Consider the following 25,543-nt stretch of genomic DNA (forward strand, 5'->3'; position numbering starts at 1 on the left):
ATGAGAACTTGCATATCACGTATACCTACGTTTTATGATGCCACATTTAATTGTAAAACGTTCTCTAGTGTGAGCATGTGTACCAAAATGCTTTCTCTATTAATACGCTATTAATTAGAGTGCCTCAAATTGGTTGCAACTTTGTCAGTATATTGCTGCATCGAATAAAAATGGGTCAACACCATTTACCGATATTTTTTGTACTATATTTCAAGATTAGATTACATACAAACCCGTTTAGATATACAAGTAATTAACTAGAAATATTGGGTGTTGAGGTTACGCATCGATTTATACGATTACATTTTTTAGAATATATGTTACACATAAACATAGAGAAATTTCATTGTATTCTACTACTCTGTTATTGATAGATTTCTGATCAATATTATTATCATTTTTCATGAGTGTTTGTTTAATGTTAACTACTATTATCAACAGTTTCTACAACAAATCTCTACATACATGGTGTTTCCTCAGTTCTTGTTACAAAACTCAGCATAAAAGTATAAAATAATGATTGAAATTTAAATTTAAGTTTTTGAATTTAAGTAAGTATTTGAAATTTGAAACTGAAATGTAAATAACGTGCTATAGCAAAAGCGATACCCCATAAGTCTTTTTAACATCCCTGATATAACATAATGAGGTGAAAAAGTTGATATATAATAAAAGAATTTACCAATGATTTTAATAAAAAATGTTTCAACAATAGCTAATATTCTGTGTGATTCTTATTTTCACGACTTATTTGTTGTCCAATAAATTTCGGCCCAAAAGTGTGATTGAAGATTTTCACGTTCATCTATTATTTCTGGTAGCAGATTGTGGTAATTGGAACTGATCTCAAGGGAATGAGATCCGGCCTGAATGGAGGCAGTAGATAAAGAAAACGTTGATATTCTATTTATTCTAAAACCAGCAAGATTTTGGCCCAACCAATACAATGAACTCAATACGTCCATTAAAACAAATGCCTTAACCACAATATAATTGTACCTTCTCGAAAAGGGTGATAAGCCGTTGATGGAGTCAATTTACTCACATTAAAAGTCTTAAATTTGCATTACGGACTCTTCTTATATTAAAATTGATGCAGAAACACCTCTGGCATTAAAAAATATTATTCTTTTGTTATTGCGAGATTTTTTACGAACCGTAAGTACCAGGTTGTTTCTCTGAGTCTTCCAGTTCTTCATATTTCGGCAACCGTTTTCTGTAACCGATTAAGCATCCTCGAAATATCACTTTGATCACACAGTTAGTCGATATGGAAAATTCTGTTTGGTCGTTTGTTTTTTTTTTAAACATAATTTTACTTGGCAATCACATTTATAATTTTATCGTATAAAGTACCCAGTATATCTGCTTGTTTCATGACTAATGAATTTAACAAATGGGTTTTATTTTCTAGCAGGAGCGAAAATGAAATTGCCCTTTCAATGTTTATAATTTTTCAAATATCGAAAAGTTTTGAATAATATCGGATAATTTGAAATCATTATTTCCTGTTTTTTGAAGGCTAAGTTAAAACTTATATTTTTTAGTTTGGTAGTTTATTATAAATTATTTTAGATCGGAATAGAAATGTTTTACCATCAGAAAAATATGGAAACCTTGAAGTTGATGTATATATTTTCATTCATTTCAATAAAACGTCAAGAAAAAAGATAAATATCTCTTTAAATATTCAGGAGCAGGTGAAAAATGTTGTTTACAAGAATTTCCAAACTTATGTTTGTTCTCATAAAAAGGTTTAGGTTTTATCACAATTAATTTAATGCGAATTAAATGAAAACTAGTTTATGGCCCATTCTAAATGGATTCACCAAGAAAAAAAAATCGATGTCTTGGATTTTTTTCAAACTTCTATATAAGAAATATGGCCACTTTAATTTTTCCCTAAAACGTTTTTTGAGTCCTGTGCGTTATTTACTCCACTTTCAGCTGGTGTTCTCAGAATTAACATTGAATCAAAAATTTTGCGGTCCGGAAAAACTAAGAAAATTGATTTCTCAATAAACCCCACCCTTAATTTGCACGAATTTTGGATATGTTTTTCAAGAACACCAGGCGTACCTTTTGACCAAACGGCAGTAAACAAAAATGCCCCGTTCGCAAAATACGGCCCCGTAAAGAAAATGTCGGTTTTGACCTATCCAAGCCACACGTTATGTATTTCACTCCCAGTGCTTATAATGAAGGTTTTAATCGTAAAATTAATAACTCCATCGTATTCTAGGTTAAAAAATATATGGAAAACATATATAACTCTATTTAGAACCATTTTTAGTGGCACTCAGATTATCCGACAAATAAAAATCGTCAGACGCTCATTTTCAAATCCCCGGAAAAATCCAACATTATTTCCAAAGCTTGTAATACTTTATATTTTCTATCATTTATTTTGCAAAGAATTAATTCTTTGCTTCTATCTGATCTTTTTTTTTGCTGGGTGAATCCATGTAGAATGGGCCTTATACTGTTTTCAGTAGTTATTAATAATACAATTTTTTTGTTATGAAATTTTCTCATTTCATGATTACTATTTTCCAGTAGATATTCGAGCTTTTCTTCTAATAAAAGCTCGATACCTTCATTATTTTGGTCTATAAATTTTTGAAATGTTTTTATGGGAATCTAATTATCCCTTTTATGGAAAAAATTCCTTCTCCTATTATTAAATTATTCCAGTCGATTTCTCATACTTAAAAACCTCATTTGCAATTCTCCTGTCTCATTTTGCATGTGAAAACATCGTGTTTTTATTCTAACAAAACTTCTACTCTTCAACAAACTGATTAGACTCAGCGACATCGACATCCACACAACCAGCACCCAGTTTATTTCAAAAGAATTTCACGTACGTAATTAGTATTTGAGCGACATCATTTTTGTTTCATTACTAAATTCTGGATAAACTGGTCCATTTCAATTCAGAATAAAGGAATGTAATAATGAACAGTGGTTTCAAATGTGGCCTCAGTCTTAGAGAGAAGTCGAAATCTTGATCTTCGGTAAGCTGGACTGTCGTAACGAGAAATTGATAGTATAAAACAGGCTTATGGATACTGTTATCAGATGCGACGACTATGGTATATAGCCTCCGGGTTAACCCTTAACATGAGGAGAAGACCTCCCGGAATCGCGGACGCGAAACATGATGAGGACCTGTCGGAATGACAGGGAATGGTGGAATGTCCTGCTTCGTATCCATCCGTGGACAAAGTAACAAGAGTATTTACTCCAGTAAACTTAGTAAATGAGGAGAAATATTGATAAGTCATATCTTTAACTGTGGAAAATGGAATGTATCGATTTTGGTCATCTATATTTTTAGGAAGATAACCTGGTTTTATTGAGGAATGTGTAAGAAATCGTAGAACTTAAACTCATTATTGAAGCTGTGAGCAGACGCTTAGATTATCCTCATTGATAGATGTGAAATTTTAATCATTTACGTTCATTTCCTAATATTTCTAGTAGAAATTTTCAAAAGAAAATTAGTGAGTATTTCTCCTATTAGAAGTAAAGTACATTCTTGAAACGTTTTGTATCTTCGATTTAGAGACTAAAACTTTAAATTATGTAGAATAAAATTAGGTTTTTTTGTTTTAAGTATCCTAAATCACTCATAACTGTCTAAATTGACTTTTTTTGTCATCATAATCAGTGACCGTCAATATAGCTTCTGTAAACATACATCAACCGAGGACCTGCTGGCCTATGTCACCAACGAATCCAGAGCAAACGCTCTGGACATATTGAAGGCTTTTGACAAGGTTTGGCATGACAACCTTCTAAATACATTAAGATCGTACGGGTTCTCGTCCTCACTTTTGGATTGGCTTAGTAGCTTTCTCAAAGACCGATCCATACAGGTCGTATCGATGGACACATCTCAGAAAGGTTTGAGATCAACGCTGGTGTTCCCCCGATTTATAGCTTCGTCGACTGCCCCAATAAACTCGATTAACACCAAAATTCGTAGACAGCAACAGATTACAACCATAATTACCTATCTTGAAAATATTCTGGAGTGGGGTTGAAGCAATATGATTGAGTTCAATGCAGTAAATTACCCAGGCTGCTGTTTTTACAAAAAAGGTTGGCACTGCAGCTCAGGATTTGGTCCTGTCTGGACATAAAATATAAGCATCACCGCAAATTCGCTTGTTGGATGTTGAGGTTGGAAGCAATATGTCCTGACATATTCATGTAAGCTATATACTCCGCAACAGCTTCTAATCCTCTACAAGGCCCAGATTCGTTCATCTTTGGAGTATTGCTCGAATATTTGGAGCTCGGCTCGAAACCATACTCTGAAGATGCTTGACTCAATACAAAAGAGAGCAGTTCGACTTATAGACGATCAAGAGTTAACCAGAAACTTGGACAGCTTAAATCATAGAAGAAAGATCGCTGATATAACTCTGTTTCACCGACACTACCACGGCAGATGCTCTTCCGAGATGTCCAACATAATCCCACCTAGAGCAGTATTTGCAGACGTGGCTCATAAACACCTAGTTCGCCTACAGACGTTCAGAACTTCAATTTATCGGTACTCATTTCTTTGGATAAGTGCATGCCTGTGTCTTGGGCTTGTTTTTTACATAAAAACACCGGATCTTCTAGAATCTCATACAAAAGTCGCTTGGCATGATGCAATAATACGTGCAGTGCAATGCAAGACGCAATATTTTTTCATCAAAAGCGTGCGCAGATGAAGTTCAACTTCTTTCTTGACTTAGCTTTGTTATATTTAAATTGGTTAAAACTGGTCAAGAAATATTAAATAAAATTTAACGTTAAGAATTTGTTTAATTTACTTATGGAAGTTTTGTTAGGGGCAGCCATCATGCAGTCGTAAGAGACTTGTCAAACGACGTCCAATATTAATCTATGAAATATTTTGACTTTGAAAAAATTACATGCAGTTTCTTGCACGTTGTCTTGCACCATGTCAAGCTGCCTTAACTCTTTTCAATGTCCCAGCTCATCCATTTTAATTTTTCTTAGTTGTTTTTACTGTAAGACGTCATAGTTGAAACAGTCTACATAAGTAAAATAAAAATATATTTAGACGTAGTACAATGTAGCTAAAAATGCCAACAGGCCTTAACTGTATTGATTATTTTCACTAACTCATACTAAATATATATTGTTTCATGTACGTACTTTTCAACGTACAAATTATATATTTTATTCAAATCGAGGGGTTAATTATATTTTATACTCATAAATTTCGACATGGTAAAATGTTTATCACAAAAGTTTGTTGATAGCGTTCTCATGTCGTTACTTGTAGGCAAACAGATAGGTAACATTCACATTACTGCACTTTCGGGAATAGTACACTCAAAATTTTCGATAAAATCGTGTGATAAGGTTTGGTAGTTGGTCGATTAGTTGTTGTCATGGTCTCAAATATTAATTTGAATGGCAGGAATGGAAATTGTATCGAAATACTGTCCAACATGTAAAGATCGTGATGAAAATTGAACAGAGCAACCCTTTCAAATTCATATACTTTCAGAATAAGTAAAAAATTTTGTTGATGTTGCTTCCTGTCAATCAAGATATATGAGGCGTCAGTCGAATTATCCTATAGAGATAGAAAATCGTTATTAAAAGTTACAGAAATTATTTTTATTGAGAAATGAAAAGCCATTTATTGATTTAGGTTAGACATATAGTCTTATGGTGTCAGCGAATCGACGCACATAGATCGTTTTTCAGGATTTAGGCGGCCAAAATTATTTTATGTGATATTTATATTACAAAATAGTTACATAAAAAGAATTCTGTGTTTGGAATAGCTTATCGAAATTATTTGTTGGTGCACGGTGGTTAGGCGCACCTACTTGTGATTTTTTATCAAAAAATATTTTATTCGAGATCGTAGTTGATTTCAAAGTGTTTTTTAATATTATATTGAAAATACATATGACATACTCACGGCTTTCCCCAAGGAGGGACAGCTGTCTACGTTTTAGTAACACTGTATGTATTATTGAATAAAACAAAGTAGTATAGTAAGAATAAGTAAATATATTATATTTTTAAAAGGGTCTTTACATTCGTTATACAATATTAAAGTTACATACAAAGCTAAATAGATAATCACTAAAAAAATAATCAATCATACATTGGAGACTTATTCATCTACATTTAAATTTTCGCCGCTTGCATCAATTTCCATTGGTCGGTTTGGCTCAGCAGGAATTAATAGCTGCATTGTCTCAGGCAAAAATAATTTTGAAGCGGTTTTTTTGGTCTTTCTCACGGAACTAATAAATGGGTCTGATGTTAATAGTAACCTATGATAAATATCTAAGTTGCATTCTTCCCTCGAAAACTTGCGAGCAAAGTTTAGGCGGGCCTCAGCAGCTTCTTCCGAAAGTTGCCCTATCGGCAACAACGAATTTTCTATTATTGAAGCTCCATGAATTAAGACCTTATGCATCGTTGGAGTCATATGATGCCAGCCATATAACTCAACATATAGTTTCGCAGTTTCCATGGCGTATTTATCATATTTTGCTAATTCAATCTTATGGCCGCTTGATATGGCTTCTAATATCACTTTTAATCTAATAATCAAGTCATAACTTATCCCAGTGATTTCTGCAGCCAATTCAGGGTTCTCGAAGAATCTTCTGCTGGTATTTCCATCGTTTGTGTTTCCGAAGTTACTTTGTGGCATATCGACTAAAAGACCTGTCTCCTCTCTAAATCTTTGCTGAATATCAAGTTTCTTCTACTTTTCTAGATTTTTTTCTTCTTCGGTTCGTCTCTCGCGACATTTTTTCACGGGCAATTTATATGCTAAATGCAGCACACTTTCGAATATCCGGATTCTTGCATGTAATACGGAAAGGCCAAATTCAAGAGCTTCAGGGCATACATCATTTTTTTTGTTAAATCATTAAAATCTTTTGATGTACCTCCACATATATAACATCTGCTGGTCGATTTGGTGTCTGTAGCTGCATTGCAGACCTTTCCGTCAACCATAGTCATTTTAAAACTATGTTGAAAAAAAAATTATCTCCATTGAGGTCAACTTTCGTCAAGTTTAATGAGTTTACACTATTCTTTACATAATTGATTTCTTCTTTTGTGATGTCCGTAGATTCTTTTACGAATCTAAATCTTATTGGACGGCAATATCTAGGTGAAGATGGAGTTGGATTTTGCCACACGATTTTACTTTTATCCTCACCACAAATAATTCGTAGAAGCACAAATGAGCTTATAAAAATATTAGCATCAGATTCATCTTCGTTTGAGAGTCTTTGCTTAAACTGGGCTTGTTGAGAGCCGTCACAACTCCATTTACAGATTAACAGTAACGAGTTCCTTTCAACGGCATCAAGTGTGTGTAAGACTTCTTCAAAGAAGAGGGATAATCTGGTTACAGTGTGACCCAACAAAGATTGTAAGTTTCCTTCTGCGCAGGTAGACGTCACTCGTAATGACTCCTTGGGTGGGTAGCAATCTTCTTTGGCCTTCAATAATAATTCATAATGTGGATAGAATCTTTTGTTTCAGATCAAACAAAAACGTTTATGAACAGTCAGAACATCGATTGATGGCTCATCCGCGGTACAGTCCTTGTTTGGCACCCAATGATTTCTTCTTATTCCCGCAGATCAAAAATAAATTGCGAGGTGAACGTTTTTCTACACCAGAAGCTACACGTGAAGAAATGGTTGATGCGATCAAATCACCCCAATCAAAATGGAAAAAATGCTTCGACAATTGGTTCAAACGTATATTGATTTTAATGGAAAATTTTTCGAAAAACAATAAAGCCATATCCAATTTTAAATATTTTTTTTTATTTATCTATCATAAATTTAAGTAGCAACCCTCGCACATACAATCTAATACTATTGAAAGATGTTTTGAAAGAAAATGCTCTAAAAGGGTTTCCATTCAATTTAAAAGAGAGAGTAAGTATATAATTAAAACAATTGAAAACAATCTGTGATCTTTTCATTTCTTCATACAAATTAATAGTGCAACAGCCAAAACAAAAATATACAATTTCATAGCAAATGTTACTATTATTTTGAAAAATTATTCTGTGGATGTTAATTAGTATGAGTGCGAATAAGCAGATATAATAGCCGCGTCTAAGGTAGAACGATACAGATGATAAAGTTCAATTTAGCTGAGTAATTTTTGTCTCGAGAAAATTAGGAAAGAGGGAACACGGAAGTAACTTGATTATGCAATAACTTTGTGAATAATTACGACACATCAGTCGGTTTCTCTTCATCATTTAATGACGCGTGTATACAGTTGAATGATCTCTCATCGGCATTATCAATGGTCTAGTAACCTGTATATCCAAAATATTGATCGGCCTTCAGCTGGGCGTGTCCTAATCTTCCCGTTTTATCTCAAATAATCTAATAATCATACGTATGAGTGTATCCAGTTTCAATGCAAATGTATATTTCTTTTATTTTTTCGTAGAGGGTCTGTTGAGCACTGCGCTCCTGCTTCACTGAATCCACCACAGACGACAACTAATCAAAAAGGAAGTGACGTAGAGAGAAAACCGGTGAATTTACAAAATTAAGCGGGGATTACAAAACAACCAACACTTGAGATCAAAAATAATAAACAAAGCGACGTTTAAGGGACATTTAAGTAATTTCTAACTTTGTTATTGTTATTGTCTTACCGGGACAGTAGAGTGATGGATCCATAACAATTTGTAGAATGTTTTTTCATGTGAACAAGGATTTTAAACGGTCCCTCCATTTTTTCACTAACATTACAACTTTTCGTAAGCACACCGCTGTTGACCGAATGTTCTAGCGATTAGAACATATTATTTGCCGTTTATGTTTCTGTTGCCTCACCCCTTTAGTTGACATTACGGGCTAACAAAACGTAAGCTGATGCCTGATTTCGACACGGTGCGACGTCTCACTGTCTACAGCGATACGCCATCCAGTGGAGGTATCAGGAAATGTTCTTTACAGGATTCGGGCTTATTAATTCGTCCTACTGTTTTTTCGGTTAAATATGCCAAATTGTCTTTATTATTATTAGTTGCTCTAAACAATTTGAGATTCAAATATCGTTGTAAATAATGTTCTTAAATTAGAAAATTCATTCACTTTTATTAAAAAAAATTCAAGCGAGTAATACTGAAATATTTTTGAGTAATTCGGAAATGTTAGTATAGGTCAAAACATATCTCGTGATTTTTCCATCAACAAGGTGTCGTTTTGAAATGTCGAATGAAAAGCGATACCAGAAAATTTCTTGTCAAATCAAACTTTCTTCTAAGCCTGCAATGGATCGAATAATTTCTTTATTTCGATTGGTTGTTTCTTAATTTGTAGTTATTTTTATATTTTCTCTGTTGCTAATTTGCTCTTAGTAAAAAAAATTCTGTTTTGCGTTTTCGTCTATACTCGTTGACCGTATATTTCCTCGTTTATTTTCTTATTTAACTTGATTCAATACATTCAATTCATTGGAAGTTATCACTCCTAATCGTCCTTATAAAACAACCATATAAAACTTCAAATAGGACACTTTCATCTGTTTATATAATTGCTCTCAATATCATGAAGCTGAGCTGTAACGCAAATACACACGTGAGCAAAAAAGTCGACTCAGGTGACACCCCTCCAATCGCAAGACACTGGCAAAAAAACTGAGCTCGAAATTGTATTTTTTTTTAATAAAATTTCGAAGCTAATAGCATTAGCTTCCAAAGCGGTCCAACAATATACTATGATCTGTAACCACTATTTTATGCTTGTTTAAAATAGTGCTAAATAGGGGTAACTCGCCCTTATAAAAGGTTATCTACCTGACCCACCACTATCGGTGATAGCCATCAAACATCAACTAATACACATTTCTGTTAACAACAAGAATTCTACCTGGATATGGACACAAAAAGTGATAAAGCTGCTCAAGCAATCATCCTATTGCGACAAGGCCAAAGTTAGCGAGAAGGCGCCAGTGTGCTTAACATGAATCAGTCTGCTGTTTCCAGAGTTTACCATCGTTACCAAGAGACTACTAACTTTCACCAAAGACGTGGTTCCGAAAAGAAAAGGTACACATCTGAAAGAGATAACCGATTCATTGTCAGCATATCGCTCACTGGTGTACAAGTCCATACAGGAGCTCTGAGAAACGCGAGAAGTGGCTGTAAGTGGCTGGGCAGTCAAAAGAAGATTTAAGGCAACTAACCTAGCGCCAAAAAGTCGAGCTACTGACCCCAAATTAACCTCAGCCTACCAAGCAACCCGTCTATGATTTGCTATAGAATACTTTGATTGGATGGAGCTCCGTTCTTTTCTCAGATGAAAGCAGTGTTGTATGAAAGGACTTTAGTGGAAATCACTAGATGGTTTGAATGTGCATTTCAATGGAAGCAAGCTGGCGGTGGTGCGCGGATATTAATGACGAACCAAAACATAGAAGAGATTTTTGGCGAATCACGTCGTTTTCTACTATAGTTTCATCGGCGAAAACGGATTGACCAGCGCGTAGCCTGGAATTAAATCCTAGCGTTTGGGCTAGGAATCCTGCACCAGCTATGAAACAGGACCTCAAACGGCGGTCACTGGAGAATGGAATAGTATGGAACAATATCAAGTAAGACAAACTTATTCGGTTCATAAAAAAGTGATTGGAAGCTGTTATTAGAGCCAGGGGAAAGAACATTGAATATTGATAAGCTAATTATAAATAAATTTTTATTTTGCCGAATTTATGCTTGTATTGTCAATTACAACCCTAAGACTAGTGGCTTTGATATGATAAATTCAGAAAAAGAATGGAAGCTACAGATTTTTAGCTAGAGATTTTGACCGCAAGCGTGCGACTCGAGTCGAGCGTATTTTGAACAACTTAAATTGAATTCATCTATTTCCACATTCATCATATAGATCCAGATTTATTCTTCTTCTTCACTTTAAGAGTCACAGAGTCACACTGTCACGACAAGGGGTGATAAAAAGTCGATTAAAGAAATATCACCATTCAAAACGCAGAATCAACTTCACTTTGTGTTGGTAAAAGTCAGCCTCCTGTCTATTAAGCCAGATCTCAACGGATGTTTTCCAATTATTGTCTTAAGAGAATATTGTACTGAATGAATGCTCTTTTGAAAAGGATCTGAATTCCTTTTATATGAATCCCAGAATATCCAACGTGTAACGAGCGAACACGTAACAGAAAAAAACGATACAGTTCTACCTCATTTTTTTGAAATATTCTACTTGAATTGTGTTTGATTTTTCTCGTTAAAAGACTTGGCCGGCCGTATCCGATCATATCATAATTTTCGACATCTTGTCTGTTTGATTGGAAACACCATTTCTCTGCATGTTGTCTGCTAATTACTTCGTCCATGATTTAATTGTTAATATCAGATGTAGATCAAAATTGAATCGTGGCTCGCACTTCCACCATCTGTATAACAAGCAAAGACATCAGTCCCCACTCTTGAGATTCCTCCACAATATGTAGGTTTCAAATTCTGTAAGTTGTAACCGTTTTTTCCCGTAATTTTCATAAACGATGTATGACCCTGTATGTAATTCTTTTATGGAGTAAAGGAAAATATATGAAATAGTTTTGAATGGCTCTAATGCATCCATAAATTGATAACAAAAAAATAATAATCAATACAGATCTGACGCAAATTTCTCGTAAGTCTTCGAGTGAACTTGAGCTTATACAAAGGAAATTGGAATCCGCTTAGAAATAATGTTTTCGAATTCATAGCATGTAAATTTCAACGTAAACTTATATATTCGACGTATTACATCTATTTATTCTAAATATCTTTATATTTTATGGAAGTTATGGAACATAATAGAGTAGTAAAACAAACGGTTGAAGAGAAAAACAACACTAAACAAACTTGAATGAAATTTACATTAGCCCAGGTGAATAATGAACTTTCTTACTCATGAATTTACTATTTTAATGTGTACTAATACTATGATTTCTAGACAGATCTATTTGGAGTAATATCGTCAAGAAATTGCCTTTTTTTCTTTCAATTAAACTGTATAATATTTATTTCAATTTCGGGATATTTGTATTGTCATTTGGATGTGTTCAAAATTGAGTTATAAAAACAAAAACAGTATAAACATGTTTGTTTCATTCTAAATTTTTCTCCAAGTAAATATGATTCACCGTCGTGATGACTAAAAAGTGTAATGGTTAGAAATACTCCAACTGATATACTTTAAGCAACAAACCACCAGACTAATAGTTTTTTTAAGATTAATAGCTGTTATTATTAAACACGGCAACGTATAAATTAATTGTTAGTAACTTTTTGCAACCAAACGAAGAGAAACTCTTACCACGTTTTTGAAAAAGAAGTCATTGTTTCGTTTGTGCGGCACTAAGAATACTAAACAATAAAATCCAATAACTAAATAATAGAAATTAAACAAAACAAAATTTGTGAAAATGTTCTAATTAATTTCGTTTTATTTTTAAAAGCAATTTTGTAACACTAACAATTCGGAAAAGAAAATTGACCCGGTAAGAGCATAAGCACGTCCTAAATATAAATCTCAATCACCGTAAATCCAACCAAGTTTTTTTAAGTGGGAGAGACGTAGTTATTTATATGTAGTCAATTACCCAAATGTATATATATATTATACGTACTGCCGTTTCTCGTTAATTAAGTTGCCTATACTATTAGGGGTTATGTATAAAGATCAATCGCAAAAAAGAGGGATTCGTTTGAGAATTTTTAGATAGGATAAGGGAAATTTGTTATAGGAGAAAGGTTTGTTGAAGTTGGGCCTGATATATGAGTTGCTTCTCTGCAAGAGGTCAATCGCAAATGTGTGTCAATTATAGAGGGTTTAACTATCGAATGTGTCCGTCTGAAAGATAGTTTCATAACTTTCCACAATAGCGCTAGTAAGCAATACGGGAACGTAATTTCTTTGTAAACAATTTAATGTATATCTCATAAATGTGAAAAATTCATTGTTTATAATTATTAATTACGTTGCAAAAATACGGACACTTTTTATACATAGGGATAATTCTCTTTACCCCTATCCTCCATAAGCCAACTATCCGAATTTTGATACAGTAGCGCTATCTTAAAGATTCCATTGTTACAAAGAAAATTAGTAGTTTTGACAATCAAAAATTGGTATTTTCTGTATTTGATGTTGCATTCATTTAAGATGGAGGTCTAGTCGAAATTATACAAAGTGACCTCATTTAACGCTCTAAGCCAGCGTTGAGTGCCAACATAAAATTGCACATTAATGCTATGTAGGAAGAAAAATATTTTATTTTTTCAAATCTGTAAATTGCCGTTATACTTTTTAAGAAAAAATAAGTATTTTAGCTACCTTCATATTATTTAGTGTTCATCACATTAAGCCCCAACCAAAATTATTGAGGCTTAAATTTTTTTTTTTGGATTTTTACACTCCATATAGGGTTTGGATTCAAGGAAATATAATAAAAAAATCTCGAATAAAAATTGGGAAATATGCTTTTTTTGGAGTACGGTCGATAGAACCGCCCTGGCCCCGAGGGAAAGTTTATCGCTAAAACTTTTCCTAGTGCCCAGTGCAGTCCTATAAACCGCACACAAAAAATATCATTTTTTATTCGAAATTAATCTTTTTGTTATATTTCTTAAGAACTACACCCTACTTGCAGTATGGAAAAACAAAATTTTGTTTGCTTTCTCATCCTTTGAAGGGAATAGACTTTTCAAAATAGATATGTTGAGGAAAATGCTTGGGAACAATTTTCAACAAATTTATGTCCCGGGAAAAGTGGTATGTGTTGAGGAGTTTATGATTCTTTTTCGTGGTAGACTCACAATCTGTCAAAATATTTCAACAAACAAATAAGATATAAAAGTATTCTAGCTTTGCTGTGGAGTAGGATATACATTGAATATTAAAATTTATGCTGGAAGAGGAATAGAAGAGGGTGTTTGTACCCACAAATATTGTAATGAGCCTAACGGAAAATCTTCTTGGTCCAGGGAGAATATTTGTAACAAACATTATTATACAAGTTTTGAGTTAGCAAAAAAGCTGCAAGGAAACCAAACCCATTTATTGGGGACATAGCGTTAAAATTGGAAAGGACTACCCATAGACATTGTACAAAGAAAGCTCAATGAAATTACTAGCAAAGAAAACGAAAAAGGAATAACAATAATAAAATGGAAGGATAGCGATGCTTTCTACTGAGCATGCTTATGAGACAGTAAAGCCTTAAGCCGTGGTCGACAATAACAAAGGCAAATCTTCAATAGATCTATTTGATCAAATGGCAAGTTACAACACTAACTTGAGAAGGACGTTGAAGTTGTATAGGAAATTTTCGATCGAGTTGTCATTTGGTACAAAAATGGTAAATGCTCATATACTTGATAAAAGAATATACCAATAACTGATTCTCAAATGAGTGTAGCAAAGAAGTTACGGACGAAAAAAACTAAGGCTGTTGCTCATCAAGGGACACCAAAATCAAAAAAACTCATTGCCTAGATGCAAGTCACAAAGTGGGAAGAGATTGTGTAAGGTGTAGTAAAAAACACATGAAGTAAGTGTAAGGTAATGTTCCAATAAACCAGGACGGTTCAACCAAACTGTAAAACACATTTAAATATAGTCCCTTCGGCAGTGGAGAAGGTTCGAAATAAAATACGTTGTGCGGTCTATAGGACCACTCTGAAGAAAGTGCAGTTGAGGTCCTATGGACTACACCGGAGCTCAAGGTGTTAAAAAAATAATTGCAATAACTACCATTCACATGAGATTCGTGGTGTATCGTCAAAAAGTGATTTATGTATAATTTCCAGTAGATCAAATGAGAAATTTAGCACAATGTTGTTACACCAGACACTTCGTATTTGGGTAAAAATAATTAAATGGTGGATTCTTTTACTATTTATTAAAATAAATACTGCTAAAAGATAAATATAGGAATATTCATAAGTGCAACAATTATATTTAAAATTTAAAGATACCTACATATCATATCGCACATTTATTAATAAGAGACGTTTAATAATTCTTAATGCTAAACTGACATTACAATAGACTGGGAAATGGTTGGTCAATAGAAGACATAATAGAAATTTATATGCTATTTTTACATACAGGGTGATTCAGAATTGAAAACTATCGCCCGCTTATGAAAAACTATTACAGAAACATTTTTTTTGTATCACAATTATTTATTCAATAACTGAACAAGTTCCAAAATACTCTGCTTTTTGGGAATTTTGATTTATCCACATTATCTAACATTTTAGTTTGAAGTATACCGGCCTCGTTGATTATTGTGCTCTGTAAAACACTAGGCTTTCCAGAAAATTAATAAACATTCAGAAATATATAATATGTGGATAGGTTATAAATATGATGGGTTTCTAACTGAATCAGCGAAAAGATATGCTAAAAAGTTTATTCTAAACAACCAGTTACATTAGTATACTAAATAAGTTACATCAAATTATAAAATTGGTGAAAATAATGTATGGATAAATAATTTGAAAAATGGAGAAAAATTTCCAAATAGACCTTCACTAAATACCAATGAAAATTAAACAAAAAGCCTGTTTATCATATAATACCTGGACTAGTGGAGAAAATAAACACTAAATCATGAGTCACAATAAGTTGTGTTTAATTGGAAGTCACACAAGTAGGATGACAGAACAATAAAGATAATACACACCTTTGGAAATGAAAAAATTGAGAGTTTTAAAAGAAACAATTACATCTTGAGGTTCATTTCCATTCATAAACAATAATCTATTACAATTTATCGATTAGTTAAAATTTATAATCAAGTGTCTCATACATCTTTGAATCTCATTTTGTAGTTGTTACTTTTTTGGATAACATTGAAAATTTTGTTTTAAATCAAGAGAAAAACGTTAAGATTAAGATAAAAGGAAAATTGAAAGTTTTTGTTGAGTTTGAAGTAAAGAAAATTACTAAAACTTTCTTTGACAAACTGTTGGTTTAAAATTTCCTAAATATGGTTGTAATTGTATTTTGAAATAGCAATATCATTTTTCAAAATATTGAACTCTATGCAATTGTAACGATTTTTTCTACAACTAAAACTGTCCCAGTTATTTTTTTAATTCTAAGAAATTTAGTGGAAAACTACATATTTTAAAAAATCATACAACTGCTTACATAATCAAAGATTTGCAGATATATTGAAGAAAATATCTAACCTCTAGTTTCCTGGCGTTACCATATTAATTAAAAAAAGTTTTTCTACAGCAAATTTTATTGGAATGGAAGACCAAATTGTGTGCAACGCCATTAAACTCTTAACACAAGATTAATACAATTGAAACTTGAAATATATTCATGATTATAAATATGTTGTAAAGGGCCTAACACTTAATGGAGATGAAAAAGATGACTTGTCCATAGGGTATCATTTTATGTTCAATATCAACGAAACACTTTTATGAATTGTTTTTTGGTACATCTTTGCTGAAAATATGATAAAATACTTGAACATGTTGTAATTGGTTCTACTTAATTTTTATAATTATGAGATTCTTAATGCAGCGATTTCGGGTCATACTAGACGAAAGTTATTTACAGTTCAATAGAAATGCTCTCTCTAGCAAATTTTATGTTTTCAAAGAAAAAAAAGTAACGTCATTGGTGGATTCATACATTATCATGAACAAGGTTAATAATAGTTTATGAATCAATGAAAGGCTAATAAGCATCATTGCAACGTACCTGTCGAATGGAAAGATAATCGCCAAAGCACAAATATATATATATATATATATATATATACATCTCTGTTGCTTTTTAGAGATTCGAAATAGAATATGTACTCGGCAGTGAACAGCTAATAGATTCACATATATTAGTATAGACCCTATATATAAAACTGGAACAGTCGTAGTTTTTTTTGGAGCAAAATCGTTAGGCGCGTTGTGTTTTTCATAAACGGGTACAAGTCAGAGCATAGAATCAGCCTGTGTAATGTGACGGTGATTCATAAAAAACAGAAATAAATTTATTTGGTGATTCGTAAGGGTGCACCCTTTTGAGAATAGAATATTTGATCTCGCCAAGGACATCACTACCTACTAGAAAAGCACCATCGGATTATTATCACATCTCACCACAAGTTACTACATCCAAAATGATAATAAGAAAAAAGTTTATGGTGTAAATGGGCATTGATAAAAATGAGAGACTGTAACGGTAAAAGGATGCCTCAGTTCATGTTCATGTAGGGGCTTGGGTGTTGAGAGATTCCAAATTTGTTTTTTTGTTTTTTGGTGAAGTATTGTCCTGTAGATAGTCTTGAATCAGAAGTAACAAATACCACTAATTCACAAAATCTCTATCTCTATTTGACACCACGTAATTGGCAGTATTTCAAAATACTCTATCACTAAGATTGCATCTAGATATATCATATAATAACAACCTTGATTGTGGAAAAATTAACTGACAACTTTATTTATTACAAATATTTAAATTAGTGTTAAAAGAATGATATACAGAGCTTTAAAAAACTTCACTGCAAGAGACTTTTAGTCCGCACTTGCCTCTTATACACTCTACATATATAATTGTCTTTAAATCGTTTTAATGTACTTTTTGGTTCCAAGAATTTCCTAAAATTATAGAAGCATACATCTGGGTTTAGGTTTCTTCGGTTGTTTCACAGGAGATTTCTTATTGACTTGTCGAACTAGATCATAAAATATCTGTAACCAACAAAATATTATTTAAAAAAACTTCCCTAATGTATATTGCAACGTTATGTTTTTTTAAATATTTTTATATAGTAGGATTTAATATTAATATACATATAACTACAGTAAAACCCTCGGGGATAAGTTCCATCAAAGTAGAACGTAATGTGAAATAGCTCTAAACGAGGTTATCTTAACATATAAATAATGGGGAAGATGGATATAAAATTAATTAGGTAGTAAATTTAATGTTCTTTTTTTAATAAAAATAAAACAGAATATTTATTTCTCACAAAAATAAAAACAATATAAACGAATATACTTATAAAAACAAATAAAATTCTAAGTCAGTCCGATCATTCAGTCTATTATGTTTTTCCAATTTTCTGCCTTTTTGTTAAGAAGGCCTCTAATATAGTTTGCATTTTCCTTTCAAGTTCTGTTAATAAGTGGATAAAGCATCATGTTTTTGAACTGTCAAAATTTGGGTCATTTCCATCAAATTCAGGGGTGGTAAATATTTATTATCAAATAAATTATTATGTTGACGAATTTAAGCTTGTTAATTATAACCCTTTTTAATTGTTCAAGATTCCTTTTCGTTTGATATTTTTTATTTACCAAAAAAGTAACTCAATAACAACATAGACCACTCGTTATGGAGCTAAAACTAATTATTTTGAGATCCTAAAATCAGAAAAAGAATGGAAAAAGTTACAGATTTTTTGCTACAGACTTTTGACCGCGAGTCTATTTTCTTTGGGGATTATTATAATAATAAATATATAATAAAATACTAATCAGTATCAATGTAACACACACCATCTCCATTAATTGAAATAATATAAATAGTATTTTTGTGTACACTTACATCATAAACATTAATTTTTGCTTTGGCAGACGTTTCCATAAAAACACAGCTAAACTGACGCGAAAGGCTGATCCCCTGTTCTTTTCCAACAACTCTTTCATCTTCCAAATCACACTTATTACCAACTAAAACCATTGGAACATCATCTGTGTCCTGAAATTTATAAATAAAAATGAGTAAAATCCAGTTTTGTAGTAATTAAATCAGTTATTTTTCTGTATGCGAATAACAATCACAATCGTTCTTGATTTGCACTAGTTGTTAAAACATGTACACAAACTCCTACTGGTAGTAATAAAATTTTTGTCTTTCTGAAGCTTTCTTATTTGTAAAATATTATTTGACAACTTTTTTATTTTATACATAAACATCTATTAAATGTATACATTTCGTTTTTCATAATTAAATAATATAACCAGAGTATACTCCACACAGAAAAATTAATTATTTTCTGCCCAATTAATTAATATGAAACTCTATGATGTACAAAAGGTAAAATAAACTTGTTACACCAACATTATTGACTTAAATAATAACGTGAATTCCAGAAAAAAACAACTTCCAGTTACTTTGGAACACTTACTATTCTATAGATTCTACCTGATAGAAGACAAAAGAAATTTTTTACTCAGAAAATCTATTCAGTATAATACAAAGTAGTCCAGAATTATTTACATTAATTTCTAGACAATACCTTAAAAAAAGATACTGCTTTAAGTAAACTTTTGTTTTAACTGAATAATAATGAGGGATTTGAGATAATTTATTTGATATTATCTTCCTTTTTTTCCCATTACTCAAGTGCCACTGCTTGGAGTCTGGCTGGGAAAGTACATAATGGCTCTCTCTTTCTGGATGATCTGCCAATTCACAGCTGTACACTCCCATAATGACCAGGTACCCAGACAAGTTTGTTCTAGTTATTTAGTTCTAGTGAAATATTTAAATGACGGTGGTTTGTATTTCTACTTCAGATTGAAACTGTCCAATATTGGTATATACAGCCCCTATTAAAGATAACCACACATTTTCTTGAGAATTGAGGTAAAGTGAAAGGGAGAGGCAATTATATGATATGCACGTCTTATCCTGTCTTTTGAAAAATATTTTTTCATGGTATGTCAATAAAACAGAAGGCTCCCTGGGCCAAATATTCACAAACATGGAACGACTTATGTGTGTGTGTCACATTCTCATATGAGGAAAAATATCTGGATGGCTCAGAAAGCATGACATAAGGAAAGGTGGAGAAATCTTTTCCAAAAGTTAGTAAGTTGGATGCTCATTAATAGTGTATGAAGGCCACCATATATGTTCATCACCATATAATTCACATTTTTTAATGAAGGTGCATGAGAGGTATCAATTACTAACAAATGCTAGAAACCCATTTTTTGTCATTTTGCAGAAGGAATTAATGGCTCAAGTTGGATTTTCCCACAGGATATTGCCCTCCTTAATGTTGCAAACTCTTTCTTGAATGGTTTTTAGATGCATATATCCTGAAATGGCCTTCCCTTTCTGTTTACCTCGAAATTCCCAAGAAAATGTGTAGTACATTCTTAGTCAGGGCTGTATATGATAATAATAGGAAGAAATTTCAGTCTAAAACAGAAATAATGTTAAAGTCTTCCAGAAACTAGTGAATGATAGATATTCCAAATCATATATAGACTTGGCATATATATATTGGTTATTAACAGTAGTGGCTTTATTTGTGATACATTCCACCCCCATCCCCCTTTTTACACATTTTTTTTCCTTTTCATGTGAAGCAGGGAGTAAATTATTTCTTTTAAATAAGTATTTGTGTGCAGACTTTCTTAATAAATTTGTTTCATTCTAATTGGTTCGTTTTGTTTCTATTTTTGACACACAGTGGCTTTATTTTGATGGCACACACACTGTATTTTTGTCTTAACATAGCTACAACTTACATATTAACATCTATTTTATGACTTATTTGTTTGTTACTAATGTTTGATTTCATACATATTATATGGGAAATGGCTGACATTTTATTATTAATTTTAATAACAAAAAAGAACAAAATATTTGCACACTGTATATGTAAACAACTAAGTACAATGAAAGTAATGTAATCAGTGGAATGCAGAAAATCACATAATTTTAAATAAATAAAATATCAGAAGATTTGGAAATAAATGATGTTAGTAAATGACGATTGTATATAAGTACTGAGGGTTTTTTCGGAAATAAAGTAACTAAATGTGACAATTTTCATTTGCAATCATATAACTTATGTTTAATTTCATCTGGCAGTCATAAAAACACCAAAAAAGTGTTTCTGAGCACGATCGTCAAATTAAAAGTAAATATACAATCATAGATGCAAAATTAAAAAAAAGACTTAGGGACCTCACCAGCTTTAGAAATTAATGTACATTATTCTAGACCACCTTGTATAAGTAAAAAAAAGATGTCTCAAAATGTTTCAAATAATATAGAATTTAGATCAATTTATCTGATAATTGGTAAAGATATTTATAGTTTTTTCACCCACTAATCTAATTGTTTCATAAATTTACACTTTCAAATAATATGACCTTGAATTAAGACACATGATTCATCCGCATCAAGAAAAAATAAAACACCGATTCGGAATTTAAATAACAGTGATAATTCATTGACTCCATGCATACAAGGGAGGTCTAAAATCACAAAATTTACAGGTAATTGATTTCTGTTCTAGTAGTTTATAATTTGTTCTCTTCAAGAAATTAAAAAACATGGTAACCACTGCCCTTTCCTATCCTTTTGAAAATTTGTTGGTTTTTATGAATAAATTATAGTAGTGGAGCGTTTCCATTCAAGGATCAGTTATAAAAATTAGGAGGGATTTACACTAATTGAAAGATCAACAAACCAATAGCTGCTTGAAATTTTAATGGGGAGATTAGACAACAAGGCATATCCTGTGTGAATTGTGCCATAAGTACATTAATAGAACAAACATTGCAGTAGATCACGGCACCGTAAATTTGTATTAGACTGAAATTTTATAATTTTATTACGTAGGACAGGATATTCAAAATAGGGATATAAATGAACATAAATAATATAAAAAAAAATTTTGGATCAAATATTTTGTATATTGTTAAGTTGACATATCTGCGATTAGATTATTTAGGGGGTCGTTTTGGCTTTCCATCTATTCTGCAAAGCAGGCTTTTTTCCTGAGAGGGTTTTTGCCATACCTCTCAAGGTATTAGCATTACTCCTTCGAGGTACCTAAGCCTTTGGATAAAATAGGCAGAAAATTCGAAGAGTAGATGCTCTGTGGCTTTCTTACATCACCAAATCTGCAGTTATCATCTACCATTCACATCATTTTAAAGTGATATCTGGCAGTGACCTGTCGTTTCTAGACATCTAGCTGATATGGTTGTGAATCTGTTAGAATATTTTGAACCTGGAGTATTTCTTACGTATTCTCCATGGGATTCCTTAGCCATCTATCAATTTGTTGTTGACATGACATCTCATGACACAGTAAGGCTCTGGTCCAAAATATGGTGTCACTGCCCCCTTTTTTTAGAAAAAAAAGGCTACATCATTGCATAATATATTCTGATACCCCGGTAGCCACATTAGGGTTACTTCATTTCTATTAGCTAGTATTTTTCTAATTTGTTCAGCCTCCCACACTAGCTGGGTTGTGCATTCAACAGTTTTCAAAGCCGCTTGTGAGAATTTAGAAACTCCTGAGCACATATATTTAGTGCTAGCAGCTCTGCCTGAATGAAAGTATATGATTTTTCTAATAATATGGAGAGCTTACATTTTGGAATACCAATAGAAGTTATAATAAATAATAACCTGCATTGGTTGTGGCATATAGCCAGAATGAAAGAAAAAATGTGAGTGAAAAGAGCCTTAACACGTGGAGAAGGTGCAAAAAGAAGAGTGGGTCCACATAGAAAATGCATGACTTACAGAAGTTAGTAATGAAGCCAGGAACAAAAGAAGTTGGAGAAAAGCAGTAGAGAATCCATGGGCCTATAAGGCCTGCCGGCTTCATATATATATATATATATATATATATATATATATATATATATATATATATATATATATATATATATATAAATATGGTATATGGTGCAAATCATAAACTGTAATTCTCCATGTTCATCAGAGAATTATCATTCACAGTTGGGTAATTATACATGTTAGAAGATATGGTTTCACTATCAACTTCATTTCCTGTAAAATAGTATCCCCACTTACAAAACATTACTGAAAATGTATTTTTATAGTTCTCATAGTTTTTATCAACATTATATTCAAGTACCGGTTCTGCTAATTACTTTCAGTTGAACATAAACAAGTGAAATAATACGATTTTTATGAAATATTAGCAACAATATCTACCAATTAAATGATTATTCATATCACTCAATGAATCATACATGGCTACTTGTTTAGTGTATATATTAACATCAAGGATGATAAAATGTATATGTTTACAGGCATGGAATAGCAGAGTATTGTTAGCCAAATAATGTCCTTTGTTCAAATAAACATATAATAGAAATTTTAACAATAAATTTATAGTTTTATATATATATATATATATATATATATATATATATATATATATATATATATATATATATATATATATATATATGTTTTCAACATCCTCGATCTGTCACAAGTTTAATACTTCTACAGATTTTTCAGACTTGATATATAGGCCTAGAGAAGCACTGAACATTTTGATTTAATTTTAAATATATTAGGATGTTGGAAAGCAATTAAAAGCTGACCAATAAAATGGTTCTTAGTTATTTTTTTCCAAATGTAAAAGTTTATCTCACAACTATTTTCAGTTTTTTCATTCTTTCATAATTCCAATAAGGCAGCAGCAATAGAAGTTTGAAAATATATAAAACATGAGCATTTTATTTTCATAAAAGAGCTAGAATAATTACCTACTTCTAAAGGGCTAGATGAGAAAGGAAAAGGTTTGAACTTTAATAGAAATTTAATGCATATTAGATGCTCCATAGGGGATTATAATTTAACAAGAGCCACATGTCCCATAAGCCAAAAAAAAATAATTTAATCAAAAACAATTAAATTACAATCTACTGTTTGCAATCACAATATTAATCAAAACAAGTTATTCTGCAAGATTAATTTATCTCATAAATATATATACACTTAATCACTGTTATTTGATAAAATCTTTCAATAAAAGTGAATTAAATATGTAGTAATAAACTTCAAAATTTCAAGAGATGAAAAACCAAATTTAAACATCTGATTTGGGAAATATTTGATCAAAGTGATTTTAAAATAGAATAATTATAATCATCATTATTATTAATAACTGTTTCAATTGTTGTTTAGTTTGTCAACATGCTCCAGTTTGTATAAAAGATTTTAATATGTTTAATAATGTTGATCATACATCAAACACACTCCATCCAAAAATAAGCAATCATCTATAAATAGTATGTGAAATATTATTTTGGGTTACTTACTTTTACTCTAAGTATTTGTTCTCTTAAATCCTGAAGATCATTGAAAGTGGATTGTGCTGTTATTGAATAAACCAAAACAAAACCTTGACCATTTTTCATATACAAGTCTCTCATTGCTGTGAATTGTTCCTAAAAATGTATATAAGGAATAAGCAATAAATTAAATGGTTAAAAGGCCTCTTTATTGACACATTCCTATAAACTACCTGGCATATAACAAAAGAGTTATAAAAGGCAAAAGGGAACAATACCAAGCAAAAGACCAGTTACTAAAAGATATTTCAAAGATGAGTCATCCTTTGTTCAGTCAAATTTTATGATATCAAGAAAAGGAAATTATTAAAAATTTGGGGTTATTCATGAAAAAATATCTTACTGTTCCAGCTGTATCCAGAATTTCCAACATACACTGTTGGCCATCTACTTCCACTTGTTTTCTATAACTATCTTCTATTGTTGGATCATATTTTTCTACAAATATACCTTGTACAAACTGCACTGTCAAAGCAGATTTTCCTACACCCCCTGAGCCTAGTACAACAATTTTGTATTCACGCATTTTTATAATCTACCTAAAAGAAAATAATACACTTCGTGTTTTTTTTCTGTAATTATAATAGTAAATAATAGTATTCTAAAATACAAAAGCTTCAACTTTAGTGGTTATCATTAACCACAATGCAACAGGAAATTATAGGTTGTTAGGATGTGAATTTCCTAGATTTGCGGCAAAGGCAAAATGTTCGTTTCTAAATTGACTAATTAATACATTCTTTCTAAAACAATTCACACAGTAAAACAAACACCGACAATTATATCTACTGCGGGAGCTGGCAGGGGGTCAAGTGAATAATATTGCCCTACATCCCAAATTCTCTACAACACAGATTTGTAAAATGAGTACATACGTTAACCCGATCAAACACAAAATCCAATCCGTTTCTTCCAGATGTAAATTGGTTTTCAATCACTTCACAAAAAAAGTTTACTTTTCTTTAACCATCGAATTCAAGTTGATAGCACTTTATTTTAAACTGTCAGTGCCCAACTAACAATCCATTGCATTCGAGATTTGTTTGGCACTCACTTTAGATGTACATAATCATGATTATATGCGTATTTACGCATAATATTTAAACTTACCGTGTATTAAACACTTTCCCTAAAATTTCTCAAAAACAAATATTAACAAATTTATTGCTGTGACTCTGGGACGTATAACATTTCATATACTTAAATTTGTCACTATTCATCCACTATGCTCACTTGTAGCAGCGCATGCCGCACCCGACAACCGATCACAATCACAGCTCACCAATCAATCATTTGATGGCTTTAGCTTGTAAGCGTTCCATTTGTTCTAAAGTTTGATCCGTAAAAATGAACCCATAAAAACGA

General features: G+C 31.9%; 2 protein-coding genes across 13 annotated transcripts in view; both read right to left on the minus strand.

Annotated features, from left to right (window-relative positions):
• Positions 1–12,560, minus strand: part of LOC130450687 (muscle calcium channel subunit alpha-1) — a 106,248-nt gene extending 93,688 nt beyond the window's left edge. For 4 of the 8 annotated variants that reach the window (XM_056789222.1, XM_056789215.1, XM_056789217.1 and 1 more), the window contains exon 1: positions 8,702–8,917. In XM_056789222.1, the coding sequence (XP_056645200.1) occupies positions 8,702–8,726 (25 nt within the window). In that variant the 5' untranslated portion in view covers positions 8,727–8,917. Of the gene's footprint in view, positions 1–8,701; positions 8,947–12,371 lie in introns of those variants that run through there. The other 4 variants (XM_056789221.1, XM_056789220.1, XM_056789214.1 and 1 more) reach the window with 3 other exon arrangements.
• Positions 12,561–14,947: 2,387 nt separating this feature from the next.
• LOC130451118 (ras-related protein Rap1) lies at positions 14,948–25,469 on the minus strand. Of its 5 annotated transcripts, none has more exons than XM_056789926.1 (5): positions 25,289–25,469; positions 24,522–24,717; positions 24,146–24,274; positions 18,633–18,785; positions 14,948–17,773 (listed from the first exon to the last, which is right to left on the minus strand). In XM_056789926.1, the coding sequence occupies exons 2-5, from the start codon at positions 24,702–24,704 to the stop codon at positions 17,687–17,689; spliced, it is 552 nt and encodes a 183-aa protein (XP_056645904.1). In that variant the 5' UTR covers positions 24,705–24,717; positions 25,289–25,469; the 3' UTR covers positions 14,948–17,686. The 5 variants fall into 5 exon arrangements, with proteins under 5 accessions (XP_056645904.1, XP_056645907.1, XP_056645905.1 ...); XM_056789929.1 differs by having other exon boundaries at positions 24,522–24,713; positions 25,289–25,465; XM_056789927.1 differs by having other exon boundaries at positions 25,054–25,453.
• Positions 25,470–25,543: the final 74 nt, after the last annotated feature.

The sequence above is a fragment of the Diorhabda sublineata genome, chromosome X (assembly GCF_026230105.1).
Source record: "Diorhabda sublineata isolate icDioSubl1.1 chromosome X, icDioSubl1.1, whole genome shotgun sequence".
Lineage (NCBI taxonomy): Eukaryota > Metazoa > Arthropoda > Insecta > Coleoptera > Chrysomelidae > Diorhabda > Diorhabda sublineata.